Source organism: Conger conger, chromosome 1 (assembly GCF_963514075.1).
Source record: "Conger conger chromosome 1, fConCon1.1, whole genome shotgun sequence".
Classification (NCBI taxonomy): Eukaryota; Metazoa; Chordata; class Actinopteri; order Anguilliformes; family Congridae; genus Conger; species Conger conger.
This window is the reverse complement of record NC_083760.1, coordinates 36,831,728-36,848,496: the sequence shown is the minus strand read 5'-3', so window position 1 is coordinate 36,848,496 and position 16,769 is coordinate 36,831,728. Positions and strand designations below refer to the sequence as shown.

At 38.9% G+C, this 16,769-nt stretch overlaps 1 protein-coding gene across 1 annotated transcript in view; it reads right to left on the bottom strand.

Moving 5' to 3' along the window:
• The window catches only part of xdh (xanthine dehydrogenase), a 120,498-nt gene that overhangs the window by 13,729 nt on the left and 90,000 nt on the right, over positions 1-16,769 (bottom strand). The window contains exons 26-31 of the mRNA XM_061258428.1: positions 12,524-12,669; positions 9,423-9,504; positions 9,096-9,191; positions 7,831-7,959; positions 5,857-5,931; positions 688-740 (exon numbers count right to left, since the gene is read on the bottom strand). Coding sequence (XP_061114412.1) covers positions 688-740; positions 5,857-5,931; positions 7,831-7,959; positions 9,096-9,191; positions 9,423-9,504; positions 12,524-12,669 — 581 coding nt within the window. The remainder of the gene's footprint in view (positions 1-687; positions 741-5,856; positions 5,932-7,830; positions 7,960-9,095; positions 9,192-9,422; positions 9,505-12,523; positions 12,670-16,769) is intronic.

The window sequence follows — 16,769 nt, the reverse complement described above, 5'->3', positions numbered from 1 at the left end:
ATCGTTAGATCTAAGTCGCATCCATTTGTATTCAAAATGCATTGGTGACGAACTAAAGGGAATCTTCATTTAAAATAGTACAACAGTAACTGTTTGCTACAAACATAGTTCACTGTGAATGTTTGCTGTCTTGTACGCACCTCTGGTAGGAACTATAGTCACTGGGTGTTCCTGACCAAACCTTATCAGGTGTATGTTCCAGGTACCTACCGATATGTGTATTATATAGACACGCTCCGACATTTCAAAGCATGAATGGCGGCACTTTGTATGAGTGAGCTTTCCACCTGGGTAGGGACTTACTGCATTCTCCGGTTGGGGTTGGAAATCAATCTACAGTGTTTTAATGATCATGTCAATAAATACATTTTTAGCTCCTAAAATGGTGAAGTAGCTGAAACATTAGACTTCACTACTTTGATTTGCTAAAGTTCATCCATTAACTTTCTTTTGCACAGCTGAAAATGGGGGGGACTCAACACAAAAACATTGTAAAACATGTACGCATGTAAATACCATGAAATAAAAGCTGACTGTACTTTTGTCTGATATTCATCTACTGATCTGAAATCCAAATGCCTTATGTGTATAGTAACATAATTCAACTTCTAGTGTTCTCATACTTTGGAGGGCACTGTGCTAAAGAGGTGCCTAGTGGCAAGGATGTCATCTAAAGATTTGACCTACTTGTAAAAACCATTTGCAGATAAATTCACGCGGTCAAAGTAAGCAGCTCTCACCTGAAAAAGAAGCAAGAGGTTACAGGTTAACTTTTGTACTAATAGTTGTGTTGCATGCAACCTCAGCAGCTGTGATTTGTTCATAAATTATTATCTCAGATGAAAACTTCAGAGGTAAGTAATACAGTGCCCTCCATAATGTTTGTGACAAAGGATTTTATTAAAGGGTATTTAATAAAGGGTATAATAAATACCAATGTATTTTCATTCAGAAAATACATTGTTTATACATAGTCAGGGCACTATAATGTTTGGAACACATGGCTTCACAGGTGTTTGTAATTGCTCAGGTGTGTTTAATTGCCTCCTTAATGCAGGTATAAGAGAGCCGTCAGCAGCAAGTCTTTCCTCTCGTCTTTCGATCCTTTGGAAACTATTATTGCCGTTTATCAAAATGAGGACCAACCTTGTGCCAATGAAAGTCAAAAAAGCCATTATGAGACTGAGAAACAAGAATAAAATTGTTAGAGACATCGGCCAAACCTTGGGCTTACCAAAATAAACAGTTTGGAACATAATTAAGAAGAAGGAGAGCACTGGTGAGCTTACTGATCGAAAAGGGACTGGCAGGTCAAGGAAGACCTCCACAGCTGATGACAGAAGAATTCTCTCCATAATAAAGGAAAATCCCCAATCACCTGTCCTTCAGCAGTCAGGTGTGGATTTGTCAATGACCACTGTCCGCAGAAGACTTCATGAACAGAAATACAAGATGCAAACCACTGGTTGGCTGCAAAAACAGGATGGCCAGGTTAATTTGCCAAGAAGTACTTAATAAAGCATCCACAGTCCTGGAAAAAGGCCCTTGTGGACAGATGAGATAAAGATGAACTTATATAAGAGTGATGGCAAGAGCAAAGTATGGAGGAGAGAAGGAACTGCCCAAGATCCAAAGCATACCACCTCATCTGTAAAACACGGTTATGGCCTGGGCTACCGCGAAGGAACTGGCTCACATATCTTCATTCATTATATAACTGGTGGTAGTAGAAAAAAATATTCTGAAGTGTGTAGACACATCCTATCTGCTCAAGTTCAAGCAAATGCCTTAAAACTCATTGGTCGGCGGTTCATTCGACAGGAAGACAATGATCCCAAACATACTGCTAAAGCAACAAAGGAGTTTTTCAAAGCTATAAATGGATATCTCTTTTTTAGATAACACCATTTGCTGGGTGTCTTCCCTGGTGATGCTCTGCCAGGCTTGTATTGCAGCAATCTTCAGCAAATGCTTGTTTTGGGGGCTAGTCCCCTTAAGTTTTTTCTCTTCAGCATATGAAAGGCATGCTTAATTGGGGTCTTTGTCCCAAACATTGTGGGGGGCACTGTATGTCCATTGTGAAACAATTAGTGAATGTCTTGCTAGTAAATTATTTCCTGTAGTTTCTATCTAAAATAGGCATCAAAATCAGAACGTTTATCTTCCTTTGGCACCACCATCAATGGAGGTAGCTAAATGGTAATACAATGGAAATGAGATCACATGCCAAAATCTGGTCGGTATGTAAACCCAGAAAACTATGTAGTTACAGTGCATCCGGAAAGTATTCACAGCACTTCACTTTTCCCACATTTTGATATGTTACAGCCTTATTCCAAAATGGAATAAATTCATTTTTTCCCTCAAAATTCTACACACAACACCCCATAATGACAACATGAAATAAGTTTTTTTGAAATCTTTGCAAATTTATTAAAAATGAAAAAATAAGAAATCACATGTACATAAGTATTCACAGCCTTTGCCATGAAGCTCAAAATTGAGCTCTGGTGCATCCCGTTTCCACTGATCAACCTTGAGATGTTTCTACAGCTTAATTGGAGTCCACCTGTGGTAAATTCAGTTGATTTGGAAAGGCACACACCTGTCTATATAAGGTCCCACAGTTGACAGTGCATGTCGGAGCACAAACCAAGCATGAAGTCAAAGGAATTGTCTCGATGCACAAATCTGGGGAAGGGTACAGAAAGATTTCTGCTGCTTTGAAGGTCCCAATGAGCACAGTGGCCTCCATCATCCGTAAATGGAAGAAGTTTGGAACCACCAGAACTCTTCCTAGAGCTGGCCGCCCGTCTAAACTGAGCAATCGGGGGAGAAGGGCCTTAGTCAGGGAGGTGACCAAGAATCCGATGGTCACTCTGTCAGAGCTCCAGCGTTCCTCTGTGGAGAGAGGAGAACCTTCCAGAAGGACAACCATCTCTGCAGCAATCCACCAATCAGGCCTGTATGGTAGAGTGGCCAGACGGAAGCCACTCCTTAGTAAAAGGCACATGGCAGCCCGCCTGGAGTTTGACAAAAGGCACCTGAAGGACTCTGAGACCATGAGAAACTAAATTTTCTGGTCTGATGAGACAAAGATTGAACTCTTTGGCGTGAATGCCAGGCGTCATGTTTGGAGGAAACCAGGCACCGCTCATCACCTGGCCAATACCATCCCTACAGTGAAGCATGGTGGTGGCAGCATCATGCTGTTGGGATGTTTTTCAGCGGCAGGAACTGTTAGACTAGTCAGGATTGAGGGAAAGGTGAATGCAGCAATGTACAGAGACATCCTGGATGAAAACCTGCTCCAGAGCGCTCTTGACCTCAGACTGGGGTGACGGTTCATCTTTCAGCAGGACAACGACCCTAAGCACACAGCCAAGATATCAAAGGAGTGGCTTCAGGACAACTCTGTGAATGTCCTTGAGTGGCCCAGCCAGAGCCCAGACTTGAATCCGATTGAACATCTCTGGAGAGATCTGAAAATGGCTGTGCACCGACGCTCCCCATCCAACCTGATGGAGCTTGAGAGGTGCTGCAAAGAGGAATGGGTGAAACTGCCCAAAGATAGGTGTGCCAAGCTTGTGGCATCATATTCAAAAAGACTTGAGGCTGTAATTGCTGCCAAAGGTGCATCAACAAAGTATTGAGCAAAGGCTGTGAATACTTATGTACATGTGATTTCTTAGTTTTTTATTTTTTATAAATTAGCAAAAATTTCAAAAAAACTTCTTTCATGTTGTCATTATGGGGTGTTGTGTGTAGAATTTTGAGGAAAAAAAAGAATTTATTCTAAGGCTGTAACCTAACAAAATGTGGGAAAAGTGAACCAAGTACTATAACCCCTGGCAAAAATTATGGAATCAGCACACTTCGATGATGTCCATCCAGCTTTTTTACTTCATAGCAAATAAACAAATCACAGATCTGACACAAAACTAATTGTGTTTAACAATTGAATATTCTGGCTTCATGAGACATACCTCGAACAAATTATATTAAAATATTTTAATTAATCACACTTTTTTTAGAAAAAAATTATGGAATAACTCAATATTCAGGAGAAAATTATGGAATTACTTTATAACTTATATTCATAAAATAAGTCTGAATATGCAAATGAGTGTTTGTAGACCTTAAGGAACTGTTGGACTTGGCTAATTGAAGGGAAACATGGCCCAAGAAGAGAGCTGTCAATTGAAACAATGGAAAGGATTATGAATCCTTCAAGAAGGAAATCCAACGCGGAGTGTGGCAAAAGATCTTGGTTGTTCCCAGTCAGCTGTATCTAAAATTTGATGGCGCAAGTATAAACAAAATGGGAAGGTTATAAAAGGAAAACAGGTAGACCACGGAAGACATCAAAGCATTAGGATAGAAAACTCAAAGCAATATGCCTTGAAAATAGAAAATGCACAACAAAACAAATGAAAAACAAATGGCCGGAAACAGGAGTCAATATTTGTGACAGAACTGTAAGAAATCAGCTGAATGAAATGGGATTTACATAAAGAAAAGGCAAACGAAAACCAGCATTAACACCTAAAAAGAAGAAAACAAGGTTGCAGTGGGCAGTGCAGTGGGAATCATGAATCTGCATTGGCCAAGGCGATGAGGCTGGAACTTTTGCCTGGTGCCGTTTCAATGAAACATACAAAGATAACTGCCTGAAGAAAACAAGCAAATCTACCCAGTCAGTTATGATATGGGGTTGCAGGTCAGGTAAAGTACCAGGGGAGATGGCAATCATTACCTCAACAGTCAATGCACAGGTATACATTGAAATTTTGGACAATTTTCTAATCATCGATAGAAAATAGGTTTGGTGTCGTTCGTCAGGATGACAATGCACCTTTCCACAGAGCAGAGAGTGTTAAAGCTTTTCTTCAGGAAAGGCATATCAACTCAATGACATGGCCAGTCTGGATCTTAATCCGATTGAAAATTCATGGTGGAAATGTAAAGAAATGGTCAATGACAAGGCTCCATCCTGCAAAACTGATCTGTCAACTGCTATTCGAGAAAGTTGGAACCAGCTTGATGGAGAATATTGTTTTTCATTAGTGCAGTCCATTCCATATTTTCCTCTACTTGATCTGGAAAAAAATATCATATTAGTTAAAATAAATGCATTTAATTTATTTGAGCTATGTTTCACCAAGCCAGAATGTTCAACTGTTAAACGAAAAATGTTTTGTGTCAGATCTGTGATTTGTTTATTTGCTATGAAGTAAAAATGCTGGATGAAGGGCCGTGGTGGCAAAACAGGCTAAGATGCAGCGGACTTGCGGTTGCAGCCAAGTTTGGCCGGCTCACGTGGAGCAGCATAATTGGCTCGCTGCTCCAGAGGGAGAGACTTGGCAGGGTTAGTTGATCGCCGCACAATAAAGCACCTTGGGCGCCTTGGAATCACGGAAAACGAGCATGAGATGAGGCGGCTTGAAGAAGGCGTGTTGCTCCCCTTCGGGTCGCCAAGGTACAGGGGGTATCTAATACTAGCTCTAATTGAATCAGACGGTGTATAATTGGCTACCAAATCGGGAGAAAAAGGGAAAAATCTGAAAATAAAACTGGAGCTGGATGAACATCCTCTCAGTGTGCTGATTCCATAATTTTTGCCAGGGGTTTTTTCAGGTGATGTTAATTTGTCCCATTACATTTGCTCTCCTATAATGGGGGGATTATGAATAAAAAGGGATCCTTCATGGATCACCCAATATGGATCTATCTAAATATTTTCAAATTAGAACTGACCTTAATATTTAGCTAAATATATATACATACACACATAAACACAAACTAAAATATTTCATTTTTGGCAAAAGAGACTGGTGGGGCAGACAAAGCACTAACCCAGTCTTCCCAGCTGCCTTTCGGGTTCTTGGTCCTGTAAGGCTCCAGGCGTTGAATTAGAGTCTGACAGGCATTCTAAGGAGCACAAAGTAGACATACATAAGTAGACCTTGCAGAACAGAACAATTCATTATCTTACTATCAGGCTAACAGTATACTGAAGAAATTAAAATGTAGAACAGTCCACCATGTATATTTTCAATTTTGTGAAACTGAATTTGAGATTTGAAGCCATAGCAGTCAGAAAATGTCTTAGCATGGCAGATGGTGTTTAGAGGCACAGCTCCAAATTGAGGAGAACAAAAAGTTAAAATCAAAATTCATATATTGCAGATAAGGAGCCAGGGCTGCGTTTCCCAAAGCCTTCTTAACGCTACGTCATTCGTAAGTTATACTTTAAGCTCAACATTAACGTTTCAGCGTGTTTGCAGAAACATTCTTAGCTAAGTATACCTTCTGTAAGTGGCACTTTTGTAAGGTTGGTCTGGACCACTCTTAGCTATACCTTAGCGATGTCGTCAGCTCCACTAGTAGCCACCACTGTTACGACTGCAAGCCTCTGAAATCAGCTGTTGCTCTTGGTTACATCTCAATCGGTTAAGCAATATGTACACTAATAATTCTACAGTTGGAGTAGGCTAATAATATTACTAAAATTCCCCATTAATAGGACTGTTTTCATGCAAAGAATAAAATTGTACATTACGAAGGATGCATATTCATAAACTGACAATTTCCCACTCTCTCTGTGGGCTGGAGTGATGTTTAACCATAGTTCTTTGTTGGACACCGTAGTCCTAAAACTGGAAAATAATGTTTCTTTATTCAGCGCCACCTCTAACAATACCTCCATTTTGTTTGCTGTGAAGCTGTTGGACCGCTTCAACCTTTTCTTTCCTGCCATAGCTTATGTTGTTTTCGTGTTGGTGGGTTTTGCTTGTTATTTTATTTACAAAAGCTGACATTTTTATTGAAAACTTTAATTCTATTAATAAGTTCCCATGATAAATGCAATATTTTTCAGTAGCCAATTTCTACAGTGTTTTATTCATGAAGAACACTACTTTCTCTCATAACACATTCAAGCAGTTGCTGCATGGAGTGCATAATCAATCTTAGAGCAGTCAATGGGCCTAGTAACGTCACACATAGAAGCTATCCCTTAAGCAACTGCCTAAGGGATAGTTTGGGAAACATGCCTAGAAAAGTAAACAACTTTAGTAAGGTATACCTTTCCAGTCTTTGTAAAATGCTAAGAGACGCCGTTATAGGGAAACGCGGCCCAGATCAGTGCTGGAAAGCCAACGCGCTCCAATGTGGTTGATTGAACACCCTCCTTCATGAGCACAAGAGCAGGATGAATGGGAATAAAATAAGCCCATTCTTGCCTTGTGTGTGAGACCAAGGTGGTTAGCTTGCTTGGTCATCAGAATTTATTTTTGTGTTTTTGGACTATTTCAGTGTTTATATTCTACCCTGGTCATTTTACAGTTTCAGCCAATAGCATTTGAGAGAGGGCTGTAGCAGCTTTAGTATTACAATAGTTTTTGAATACAGTAATGAATACGTCAAATATTGTATGACATATTGACATGATTGGTCGGCCACGTTCTATGGCCAGGCCAAATTTTGACCAGCAGAGTGAAGCATATGCATGCTCACCTAACATGGCAGTATTCATTATCGTAATAAACATTCATTTCAATTGAATTTAATTTGTATAGCAATACCTGTTACCACATGCTGGCTTACAATATTTATATCGATCTTCTTATATAAATTCAGTGTAAATGTAAACCTGTAAATGCTACCTACAGGTGTTTGGTGGCAATGGAAAAAGTAAAAGTATCTCTTTGTGACTAAAATGCCTTTTCATTGTTAACTGCTAAGAAACATTATAAGCAGCAGTGAATTTCTTATGCTCTGCAGTCTTGTAGATGGCAATGACTGAAGTCAGAGTGAGACGTGTCTTACATAAACAGCCATTCCATTAAGGTCAGAGGAGGCGGATGCTGCAGTTGGACTGGTGTTGGGCACTGTGTTGGTGCTAGTCTCTGAGATGTAAATCTTCGAGCTGGGGATGCCAAGAGTCTTACTTGCCACCTGCAGAGCACACACATTACTTAAGCATGTCAAAGCACACGTGGACTACTGAATCATCTGCCAATGAAAGCTAAACATAACTTTTTCTGTCAAGTAGGGTTGGGTGGTATCCAATTTTTGAAACCGTTAAAAAGTCCCCAAATTTGACCATGGTACATGGTTTCACCATTTAAAAACTAACATGGCCCTAACATGGCCGGAGGACAGGGCTGTTTCACTGAAATGCAGTTAGAGGCTGCTATATAGTCTCCTGCCAGAAGGTGAGTACATTCCTGTGATAATATGAAATACTATTCGTAAAATTATATAATAAGAAATATTAGGCCTACTCCAAAGGGTGTTTACATTTTTTGAAACCATATCAATGATGGATGAGTTTGAACACTTTTTGTCTAGGAATACAAATTTACAGTAGAGAGTCAACTTCAGTGAGATTCCTTACGTCTGTTGGATTCTGGAGGACTAGTCCCAATATTTCACAAAATATCATATATTTACTAAACAATTAAAATTATTAAATGTAAGTGAAAGGTGATTCTGGTATTTACTCAATTTTGAACAGGTAGTGATTTTGCAATGTTTTTCACTTCCCCGGTTAGTGAGAAATCTTTTCTCAAGCTTATGTCACATTAGGAACTTACAGCGGAATACATAGTTCAATGTTATCATGCATACAAGGCAGACTGCTTCGCAAAAGACTTCTTGTCTTTCAGGTTATGTTCCACAGAAAATGCAACTTTTGTCTTCCAGATCATTTCAGAGGTATACCATGAGGTATGGTATGGTATTCCCACAAAATATTGCACTTTATTCAAGATAGCAGAAATGACAAATTCAAACATTTTTGTAGTATGAACCAAGTATAATAATAAAAAATAAGACATTTTTTTTTATCACCAGTACCCAATAGTAATTTTTCAAGAAATTTCTGATTTTTCATGAAGAAAAATTATGAAATTTCAGGATCTAACAATGAGATTTGTCATGCTGTAAAGTCCTGTAATATTGTCCATCAGGTTTAGAGAAAATCGACTTTCAATTTTTCTGTTCCATCATGTGAAATCAGCTGGTACAATGCTCAGATTGTACAACTGGGCTATTTTTGAAAGGAAATTATGTTCACTCCGAATTCTCACCTGGACCATTTTGGTGTGCAGTCCCTGTCCCATCTCTGTTCCACCATGAGTGAGCAGAACAGAGCCATCAGTGTACACATGGACCAGAGCCCCTGCCTGTAAAAAATATGATATGAATACATCTCTCAACTCAACTGTTTTCCCTCACAATGGAACAAGAAACTAAAATACACAAAAATATATCTAACTAGCAGATATAAAGAACCTATTATTGTGTTTATGGTAATAAATTACCAACTAGCTTCCGAAGATTCATTGGATTCATAGTATATTGCACATTACAAAACAGAGTGCCAAATGTTGGATTAAGCCATTCAGAGTGCAAACCTGATTGAGGAACAGAGCTGTGAAGGCAATCCCAAATTTGGTAGGGATGATGCTAATTCCTCGCTTCTTCCAGCGGTTCTGTCTATAAATAAAAAAATCAGTTAGTGCTCTCATAATGTTTGAATTAATTTACACAATGATGGGAAAAGGAATCCCATGGCAATATTGTATGTGTTTTTTGTAGCTTAAATAAGAACAATATTTAAATAATATTCATATTATTTTATATTACAATATTGAAAAAAAAATTCAAAGTTCAACAGCCCTGACATTTTTTTGCATTCATTCCTATTTTCTCAGTGCAATTTTCTTTCTTTTCTTTTCAAATTTGTTTGATTTGTTTCTAATTTTTCTCCCAATTTGGTGGCCAACTGTACCTTGTTTATTTCAATCGCCCATGTACATTCACTGAGCACTTTATTGGGTAGTTATTTTACCTATTCTTTAGACTTCTACTGCTGTAGACTATCCACTTAGAGTTATGATGCGTTGTGTGTTCAGAGATGCTCTTCTGCATACCACTGTTTTAATGTGTGGTTATTTGCGTTACTGTCACCTTCTTGTCAGCTTTGACCAGTCTGGCCATTCTCCTCTGACGTCTCTCATTAACAAGGTGTTTCTGTGTGCAGAACTGCTGCTCACTGGAATTTGTTTTGTTTTGTCTAGTGTGCGTGAAAATCCCAGGAGATTCTGAGATACTCAAACCACCCTGTCTGCCACCATCAATCATTCCATGGTCAAAGTCCCAATTTTGATGGTTGATGTGAATATTAACTGAAGCTCCTGGCCCAATATCACCAAGAATTTGCATTCTGCATAGCTTTTTCTAAGCTATGTCTCGGCAGGTTTCCAAAAAGGACATTTTGAGAATCCAAAAAGGACACATGGAAACTAAATTATATTATGGGTTGTGCATGAGGTATAAAATACTATAGATGGCCTCCCTATCTGGTAGCAGCAGGTGCAGAAGATTGTAAAACAAATAAGAGCAATAGTTGCAATAACGTCTTATAGACTAATATTGATTAAGGTCCATTGATTTAAGTTTTTATGAAATACACAAGTATCGGAACAGAGTTCCGTAAATGAAAGTAAATAACACAGAATATTTGGTAGCATATCCCTTGCTTGCAATACCTGCATCAAGCCTGTGACCTATTAACATTACCAAACTGTTGCATTCTTCTTTTGTGATTCTTTTGCAGGATTTTACTGCAGCCTCTTTCAGTTGTTGTTTGGTGATTGACTTGGCCAGTCTAGAACCACAAAGTCAATGTCTCCCACTTTTTCTCCCTAATAAAGTCTTTGTTGTGTTGGCAGTATGTTCTCGGTCATTGGCTTCCTGCATATTTAGTCCCAGTAAGTTCCTCCCAATTAGTTTGGACGCATTGGATCCATTTTTTCTCCACACTTTGGCTTTTCCATCACTTTGGTAGAGGTACATCTTGCTCTCATCAGTCCATAGAACATGTTCCAGAACTTTTGTGGCTCTGTAATTGTACTTCTCTATACTTCTTTGCAAATTGTGATCTTGCTTTCCGATTCTTACTACTGATGAATGGTTTGCATCTTGTGTTATAGCCTCTATATTGCTGAATCTTCTTTGAACGGTTGATTGAAATACGTTCACCCCTGCCCGATGGAGATTGTTTGTCATGACACTGACTGATGTTTTGGGGTTTTTCTTCACAGTCAACTGCTGTTGTTTTCCTTGGTCGACCTGTTCGATGTCTGTTGCTCAGTATGGCAGCGGTTTCTTTCTTTTTCAGGACATTCCAAGTTGTTGTACAAGCTATCCTCAATGCTTGTGCAATGGCGCTGATCAATTCCCCCTCTTTTCTAAGCTTCAACATGGCTTGCTTTTCTCCCAAAGACAGTTCTCTGGTCTTCATGTTGGTTTATCTTTTCTAACTTAAATGCAGCCTTCATAGTCAAAACCCAAGAGTAAAACCAAGAATAGACATTCAGAACTATTTATTGTTGAACCAACCAATCAACCACAACACATCTAGACAACAAGAATGTCCTGTCAGTCCCATTACATTTACATTTTTGTCATTTGGCAGACGCTTTTAATCCAAAGCGACTTACAAGTGCATAGGTTCTACCACAAGTCAAAGCATCACATCCAGAACTAGAAAAATACACATGGAATGCTGTTCTAAACATAGTCGTCAGCATAAGTGTAATTTATCTTTATTTTTTTTGGGGGGGGGGGGGTGTTGGGTTAGACAAGGATAGGCATATCGGAAGGGAGGCGCGGGGGAAATCAGGAGGGAGGACTAAGGTAGAGTTTGAAAACGTGCGTTTTGAGTCTGCGTCGAAATAGGGGGAGGGATTCTGCTGTCCTGACAGTGGTAGGCAAGTCATTCCACCACTGAGGCACCAGAACGGAAAACAGGCGTGAACGTGCAGCTCGACCGTCAGGTGCACGTAGAGAGGGAACCGTAAGGCGACCAGAGCTTGCAGACCGGAGTGGTCTAGCTGGGGAGTGATCAAGGATTGTATGAAGGTCCCATGTTCCAATACCTTTGCTCATCTAAACATTGGGTGGTCTGATACAAAGGGTGATATGTTCTAAATTCTTTATCAAATATAAATAAAAAATACCAGGAAATAAAAGCTGAGATTCGGATCTATCATCGCATGTACTACTATACTATCTATCTTTTGACCTCAAACTCAATTGTCTTCAGTGTGTAGAAAAAACAAAGCAATTGATCTTGCTGTTCCAATACTTTTTGATGGGGCTGTATATTGCCTCTAACTTTAACTTTAAAATGAAAAAAATGCCACTTTACAGTGCACTACTCTAAGGTTATGAATTCTTTGAGAGGTGTGAATCTTAAACAATCTCAGTGGTGAGCACATGTGGTTTGACATACAGTAGACATTGTATATGACCGTAGCATGTTGTCAGAGATCTGTGCTGATACCTTGATGGAGAGCAGGCTGATGTTAGCGTTAGGACTGATCAATTTAATTCCGTCTTTTGAGGCTTTCAGCAAATAAAAAATTAGCTTAAAACATCATTTTTTGTGATTCATTTTACTTCCTTTGGTTTGAGCCTGTCGGGGGTGTTACTGAATAGAGATCCTTACTTGTTGAACTGCTCAATTTGCACCAAGCGTTGATGGTAGTCCGAAATGCTGAGGCATTCATCCCAGCAGCGGTTAATGGTGAACTGCTCCAGGCATTGGTTGAAGGGCGTCGTGTCACCTTCTTTGTACATGTTAATCCTGCGCACCTGTAAAAATGTCACAATGTCACACATTATATTTTTGGCAAATAGTCCTGCCGTTTGATCCATGAATATAGGCTGGAGATGGTTGCAGAAAAGTTTTGGTACTTGCTGGAATTCAGGATTCTCTTGACCTTAACCCCTTCGTGCAAGCCCCCTACTGGCCATGGTTCCACAGTACCATGACTATTTTCTGGCCAGCGCCTGGTGTGTTGCGAGCTGGTGTGCTGTCAATTCTGTATTTTCGAGATGATCCAGATGTCCAGATGTATTTTTGGGACTCGCCAAGAAGAGGTGAGCCACTACTGTGTGCATGTCAGACAAGAGCAAGCAGCTTTTTTGGTGTAGTTTATTATAATTGTTTGTAGCTATTGTCATTGTAGACTGTATGCCGCGGGTACTGTATTTCATTATTTTTCTTACACCCTTAATGAGAGGAATGGCATAACGCAAAAATCTTTTAATTTTAATGTTAAAATAGTAGTAGTTGGAATGATAACAGTGGCAGGCAGCTGGTGGTGATACTGGATTGGGGGGGGGGGGTGGCTAAAAAGTAAAAGTGTAATTGAATTTGAATTTGAAAATATGGCTTTCGAATACATGCCATTTCAATGGGAATTGAATCCATAACCGTGGCAGTGTTGGTGCCATGTGCTACCAGTTGAGCTACAGGACTACAATATTGGCCCCTACTCTGTTAGAGCAATAAAACTATGTAAGCAAGCCTTGCTATAGTAGGTGCACTAAAACAGAAATCTCCATAACTGAACTGTCAGTGATGTAGCCTAACTAAGCACAATTACACACGCTTGCCATATCTGTCGTCTCAGTTTGCACAGCCACGAATGTTGCCTTCAATATTTTATCCACAAGTTATTTTCCATAAAAGCCGAACACACAGTCAAGCAGCTCATTTTGACTCATCTCTGATGTGTAACATAGTGTGTTAGACAAGTAATCGGCTAACTGGCAATCTTAAAAAAGAGAACTGGTCCACCAAGTCTAGAAACATGCCCCGGTGTAATGATGTGTCAGTTTCATCACATCCATCACAAAGCTAAATTGTGTCCTCCACAAAATTGAATACAATCCACAATTTGTGACAGCGAGTGGGTTTTTCTTCAAAAGTTCATTATGTCTCTATACGAGTTACAATTAGTTACCTTCATCAAGCTGACAGTCTATGTTAGCTTTACCCAACATAGGCCTATTTCACATCTCCTGGTAGGCAAACTGGAAGGAGTGTTCGCAGCCTTCCTGTAGCTTGGTTCTAAGTTAGTTCATTGCAGAAAATGGTTCCAAGCACAAAACAGAAGCAAATAAAGCTTGCATTGTTTTTCTCCTCCGTCTCTAAGACGAAACAGCCATATTTGCCATTTAATTCCTTTCAATGAACACCAAAGAAAGCTGTGGATAAGGGCTACGAGAAGAGATGAAGTAAGAGATAGATTTGTAGTGAAAAAAGGCATGTGACAGCACTGTTCTGTGTAGTAGTTATATCTAGTAACGTTTGTTCGCTACTGCTAGTTGTACAAAATCCTGTATAAACAGTTGATTGTGTTTTCTTCGGCTAAAACACAGTTCATGTCCAAATAATTACATATCATGAAAGAAAAGCTTTAAAACCACAACATATTTCTGTAGCGATACGCTACAAACTCTAGCTAACATTATGACAGCTATGGTGATATAAGTAACTAGGTCATTGTTTGATATAGGTAAATATGCATGCACAAGTATCACAAGTAAAGCTAATGTTACTTTTGGCTCCAACAAGTACAATATACAGTATAAGACCACCATTCGTCTGTACACATGTATATCTGCGGTATCATATTAGTTAAGTGAATGTTACATATTATAAAAATGCTTAAAACCGTATCAGAATTCACTAGCGAACATGCTAAAGTTAAACTGTAAAAAAAGATTTTTTAATTTTAATTTTTCCAGATTTCAGCATTTTCACTAGGCTACTTACGTAACATGCTAATATTAATGGGTGCTGGGCTAGGAAGAGATACATTTGCTCCCTTGCACGGTTTGAAAAGTATATCCCTCTCAGAAACATGGCTTACTGAAGAAACTTCTCTGCTATATGATATCCCACAATATAATGCTTTTCATTCTTGCAGAAGTAATAGATCTGGTGGAGGTGTTTGGATTGATGTTCATACGAATTTTGAATACATTGAACGAAATTATCTATCTGTAAATTAAGAAATACATTGTATAGAATCTATGTCTTTAGAACAAGTTTTTGTTCCCCTTCAAATGGTAAAACTGTAATTATTGGATGTTTATATTGCCCACCTAATGTCAATATTAATCATCTTAATGACATTCTCACAAGAATTTTAGATGATTAAGATAGATAAACTGTACTTCATTATGGGTGATTACAATATTGACATATTCAGAAACAATCACCCACTGACCGTAGACTTCATAAATATATTATATGCTGGCTATTTGTTCCCCACTTACATGCAAACCTACAAGAGTAACCAACACATTTTCTACTTTAATTGATAATATCATGAAAACCCCCTTGACAGTGCCATAAAATCAGGAAAGATTGATCATTTCCCAATCTTCAGCTTTGTGGAAGAAAACAGACGGCATGTAATGAAAAGATTACTTTTCACCAAAAAGAATGTTTACAAAAAAATTGATTGATGAAGTCCAATGGGACAAATTATACTTGGAATCTGATGTGAATCTGCATATTAAGCTTTATCCAACCTATTCAAGTCTGCTTTTAATAAAGCTTTCCCAAAGATTTCAGAAAATAAAAAAAACAAGCTGTGCTGCAAACAACCCTTGGTTCACACTTGGTCTTAAAAAATCATCTACCCAAAAAGAATATACATAGAGGTATCTCTTAAACCCATCACCACTTAACTTAGCAAATTAAACAACATATAAAAATAGATTTAATCAAGTGTTGGAAAAGCCACTATTATAACATAGATAATACTCATATCAATGATAGTGAAATTGCCCTAATCTCCAGCTGATGGAAATTCCATATTGACCTGGTCTATATAAAAGGCTAAAAAAATCCATTGGTATCATCAGCAAAATCTATACTTTTGTAAAACAATCATGCTTTCAGACTTTGTGTTATGGTTTAATTTACCCTTATTTATCATCCTGTAACATTGTCTGGGCCAGTACTTATACCAAATACCTTCACAAGATTCATATACTTAAGAAGAAATGTGTCAGAATAGCCACATCCTTGAACTATCTAATGCCTTCCACCCCTCTATTCAAGGAACTGAAGTTACTCTCTACCTATAACATAAATAAATTACAAACCAGCATTTTTATGGATAAAGTCATGTCTCGCTCACAAAGTCTACCAATGTGTTTTAATAATTCTTTCTGACATTCATTCATATATGACAAGGCAGGCAAAACATTTTCATCTCCCTCATTACAACACATACGCTTAGTGCATATTATATGGCAATAATCAAATGGCAGTAAAACTATGCCAAATAACGCAATTGTAATTGTAGTAATTCATAAGGGAACCTAATGGCACAATTTTAAAATAAATGGCAGCTTATTTTTATAATGATAATGATACCTTAGCGGGGTTGCTGGGGGGGTCATGGGAGTTTGCCCATCCGGTCTACGTGTGCTTTGTGGACTTGGAGAAGGCCCTTGACAGTGTCCCCTGAGGAACCCTGTGGGGGGTACTGCGGGAGTATGGGGTACCAGGGCCATTGTTATGAGCCATCCGGTCCCTGTATAACCAAAGTGAGAGTTGTGTCCACATCCCCGGCACAAAGTCAAGCATGTTTCCAGTGGGTGTGGGACTGCGCCAAGGTTGCCTCTTGTCACCAGTCCTGTTTGTGATATTCCTGACCTTCAGCACGCACTGGGGCGGTTTGCAGTACCTCCAAGTCCGAGGTCATAGTTCTCTGCAGGAAAATGGTGGATTGCTCCCTCCGGGTTGGGAATGAGCCTCTGCCCCAAGTAAATGGTAAATGGCTGGCATTTATATAGCGCCTTTATCCAAAGCGCTGTACAATTGATGCTTCTCATTCACATTTTACATTTACATTTTAGTCATTTGGCAGACGCTTTTAATCCAA